General features: G+C 44.0%; 1 protein-coding gene across 4 annotated transcripts in view; it reads right to left on the bottom strand.

Moving 5' to 3' along the window:
* LOC101854996 (cell wall protein RBR3-like) overlaps positions 1–3,523 on the bottom strand; it is a 14,308-nt gene that overhangs the window by 3,626 nt on the left and 7,159 nt on the right. The window contains exons 3-5 of one of the 4 annotated variants that reach the window (XM_013086694.1): positions 3,051–3,108; positions 1,078–2,120; positions 329–406 (exon numbers count right to left, since the gene is read on the bottom strand). The exons of 2 other annotated variants lie outside the window; for them this stretch is intronic. In XM_013086694.1, coding sequence (XP_012942148.1) covers positions 329–406; positions 1,078–2,120; positions 3,051–3,108 — 1,179 coding nt within the window. The remainder of the gene's footprint in view (positions 1–328; positions 407–1,077; positions 2,121–3,050; positions 3,109–3,523) is intronic. One more of the 4 variants, XM_013086680.1, reaches the window with a different exon arrangement.

The following is a 3,523-nucleotide window of genomic DNA, read 5'->3' as shown; positions in this document are numbered from 1 at the left end:
CTGTCGAGCGTTGCTCGCAGACCCTCTCTCTCTCTCTCCTCTTTTTTCTTTCGCTCACTTTCCCTTCCACACCATCGCCCACTCTCCTCTAGCGCTCGCGCCCATCCTCCCTCCTTGCACACCTACCTACTCTCCTCACCCTTTCTCTCTCTTCTCCCTCCCCTCCCTCACTGCCCTCTCTCGTCTTCTCTCTTCTCTCTCTCTCTCTCTCTCTCTCTCTCTCTCTCTCTCTCTCTCTCTCTCTCTCGCTCTCTTCTCATCTGTTTGTTGACCTTTCGTAGTATACTACCAAAAATATTGAAATAGATAATAAATGTTGAATACTCACAGGCTGTGGTGAGAGGAAGTTCTCTTCCAGTTCTTTCTCCATCTTCCCAAGAGAAGCCTTCATCTCTGCTGGGATTGCCTGAAGGGGAAAATATTAATTGTTAGCACAATGGTTCCCGCGTAATTTTGAGTGATAGAAAGGAAAATGAGTAAATGAGAGAGAGAGAGAGAGAGAGAGAGAGAGAGAGAGAGAGAGAGAGAGAGAGAGAGAGAGAGAGAGAGAGAGAGAGAGAGAGAGAGAAGGAGAGATAGATAGAGAGAGAGAGAGAAAGAGAAACAGAGAAAAGGAGGTGAGTGAGTGAGTGATTGAGTGAGTGATTGATTGATTGATTGATTGATTGATTGATTGATTGATTGATTGATTGATTGATTGATTGATTGATTGATTGATTGATTGATTGATTGATTGAGTGAGTGAGTGAGTGAGTGAGTGAGTGAGTGAGTGAGTGAGTGAGTGAGTGAGTGAGTGAGTGAGTGAGTGAGTGAGTGAGTGAGTGAGTGAGTGAGTGAGTGAGTGAGTGTAAATGAATGAATGAATGAATATGTAAATGAATTACTGAATGAGAGAATCAGTAAACGAATAACTGAATAGGTAAATAAGTAACTGAAATTAAGAATGAATGAATAAGTTAATGAATAAGTGAAAAAGTAATTGAATTAATGTTAGGATGCATGAGTGATTAAGTCAGTTAATGAGGTTAAAGAATGCATCATGAGTGAGTTAGTGGGAAAATATAATAAATTCCTTACCACAAAACTAGTTGGGCTCTCCGCGTGTACCACGATCACCTCACTGAATTCAAGAGGTTTGAATTCCCAGAACTTCGGCATTGGCGGCATTCTAGAGACAGTTACGATGGGCAATGGAGCAAAGAACTGTCTATCCTGTAGTTGAGTAGACTTTTCCTGTCTTCCCACATGGCCCAAAGCTGTGCTGTTAGAGTCTGGGTGCAGAGAAGGAGGGGAGGATGTCTTGGGAATTCGGGAAGTATTGGAACAGCTCAGCGGGGGACTCGACCTGTTGCTGACTTGTTGACTAACGCTCTTGAAACCGGGAGCGGCGGAAACCTGAGCTTGTCTAAGGTTTGGGTTGACCCATGAGTATACGCTACGGGGTCGTGGGTGTCTCGGATGTCCCGCACCACCTCTGACAACACCAGAAGTGGAGGAGCCCTGGTAATGTTTCTGTCTGAGCTCTGGGTTTATCCAGGTGTATACGCTGCGAGGTCGTGGTGTCATGCGTGTTACAGACTGTTGTGACGAGGGTCTTGTTGAAGACCCTGCAGGCACCGATGGACGTGACAAGGTTTTATCTGAGGGTTTGGATTCTCCAGCACTAGCAGGCTCTCTCGCATGCTCGGTGATACCGGTGAGTATGTCAGTCTTTGTGTTGCCCGACAGGGGCATCGGGGGCAAGGAGGAAGAGCTTCTGACGACTGAAGACATCTTCAGGCTTGATTTTCTTGAGCCAGAAGATGGACTGATGGACGCCTGAGTCCCTCTAGTTTCCTTCTTCGCTGAAAGTATCTCAGCAAACGAAGACGGGTCAACTGATGAAGATGGCTTAGTAGATGAGAATGTCTCCACTAACGAGGACTGATCAACTGACGACGATGTCGCAACTAACAAAGATGACTTAGCTGATGACGACAGCTCCGATGAGGATGACGTGTCTTCGGTCTGCACCAGGGACAGCAGGCCCGACTGAGCCAACCAGGCGGGGGTGAAGTTTGCCACAGGCTGGACATTAGACATGCCTTCAAAGATAGACGTCTTTTCCCCTTTCTTAGAACCTGGAATATGCAGGAAATGAAAGGTTGTATTTTAAAGAGCCGAGTTTAAAGTAGGAGCAGCATATCACCATGACGATGATGGCCACCCAGTGCAAGGGAGAGCAAAGGAGACAAAGAAATGGAACAGAGCGAAGGAAAAGAATACGAACCTTTCCCAGCTCTCGCCAGTTTAGTTTATATCTTATTCCTTTCGCAATATGATAAGGTTACAAAAGTCAGTTTTACGCTAAATTTCCTGTTGTTTTGTGTCTGGTTACAATGAGGCATGCTTGTAATGGTTAATTTCTTTGAAAGAAGAGCTGCCAATAATAATATAGCTTCTCTGTGTTCGAAATGAGAAGTACATGTACTCGTACTATCAAAATACTGACTCTAACAATGACTAAAAAAAAGTTTAAAAACCGTTCGGTTTTCTCTTACGAGAATCTTGGTCACATTATAACCATGACCCAGTTATAAAGCAGAACAAGATACATTGGTGGTTTGGTTAGGCTTTTCACTGTGTCACTTAGAAGAGGAGAGTTTATTTTATCGAGTACCCCCATCAAAATAGAATCTTTACCCCAACTTTCCTGCTAGGGTACTGCCTAATTTTTCTTCTGGATTGACCATGGCTGGTAAGATATAAACAGCCAGTCTCGTAAAGAATCTTAACTGTCCCAGCTCAGTCATGAAACATAAATCAGTGAAACTAGATACTGGACTCCACTGTTAACTCGTACCAGTCGTACTATATTCCCTGCTTTAGCATGTCAAGTTAAGTTTGAAATATGAATACGTTGGCATTTTCATTGAAGTGAGCTTCAAAAAAAAAAGTCGACAGGTTGAGATCGAGGGGCATAAACGTGAACGTAATGAAATCAAGTGAAAATGCAATTAAATCATGTTTAGTAAACAAAACCACACAACCAGGGTACGCAGTTTACTCACCTTTTGCAACATCTTGTTTGAGTACCGCGCGGCTAGATCTAGGTCTCTTGCCCGTTGCCTGGTGAGAAAAGACAAGACAAACATTATTTCTTATTATGCACTTTATTGGAAGCGTGACATATACAGCAAAGATTGTTTTTTTCGTAAATGAACATAGCTACCTGTCATTTTATTTTACTTAAGATGAAAAAGAACAGGGGAGGGGAACGAGTGATGGGAACATGAATGAGGGAAGGAAGGAAGGAAGGAAGGAAGGAAGGAAGGAAGGAAGGAAGGAAGGAAGGAAGGAAGGAAGGAAGGAAGGAAGGAAGGAAGGAAGGAAGGAAGGAAGGAAGGAAGGAAGGAAGGAAGGAAGGAAGGAAGGAAGGAAGGAAGGAAGGAAGGAAGGAAGGAAGGAAGGAAGGAAGGAAGGAAGGAAGGAAGGAAGGAAGGAAGGAAGGAAGGAAGGAAGGAAGGAAGGAACGGAGGAGAAT

This window comes from Aplysia californica, unplaced genomic scaffold (genome assembly GCF_000002075.1).
Source record: "Aplysia californica isolate F4 #8 unplaced genomic scaffold, AplCal3.0 scaffold00019, whole genome shotgun sequence".
Classification (NCBI taxonomy): domain Eukaryota; kingdom Metazoa; phylum Mollusca; class Gastropoda; order Aplysiida; family Aplysiidae; genus Aplysia; species Aplysia californica.
The sequence above is the reverse complement of the archived record's forward strand: the minus strand, read 5'-3'. Positions and strand labels throughout refer to the sequence as shown.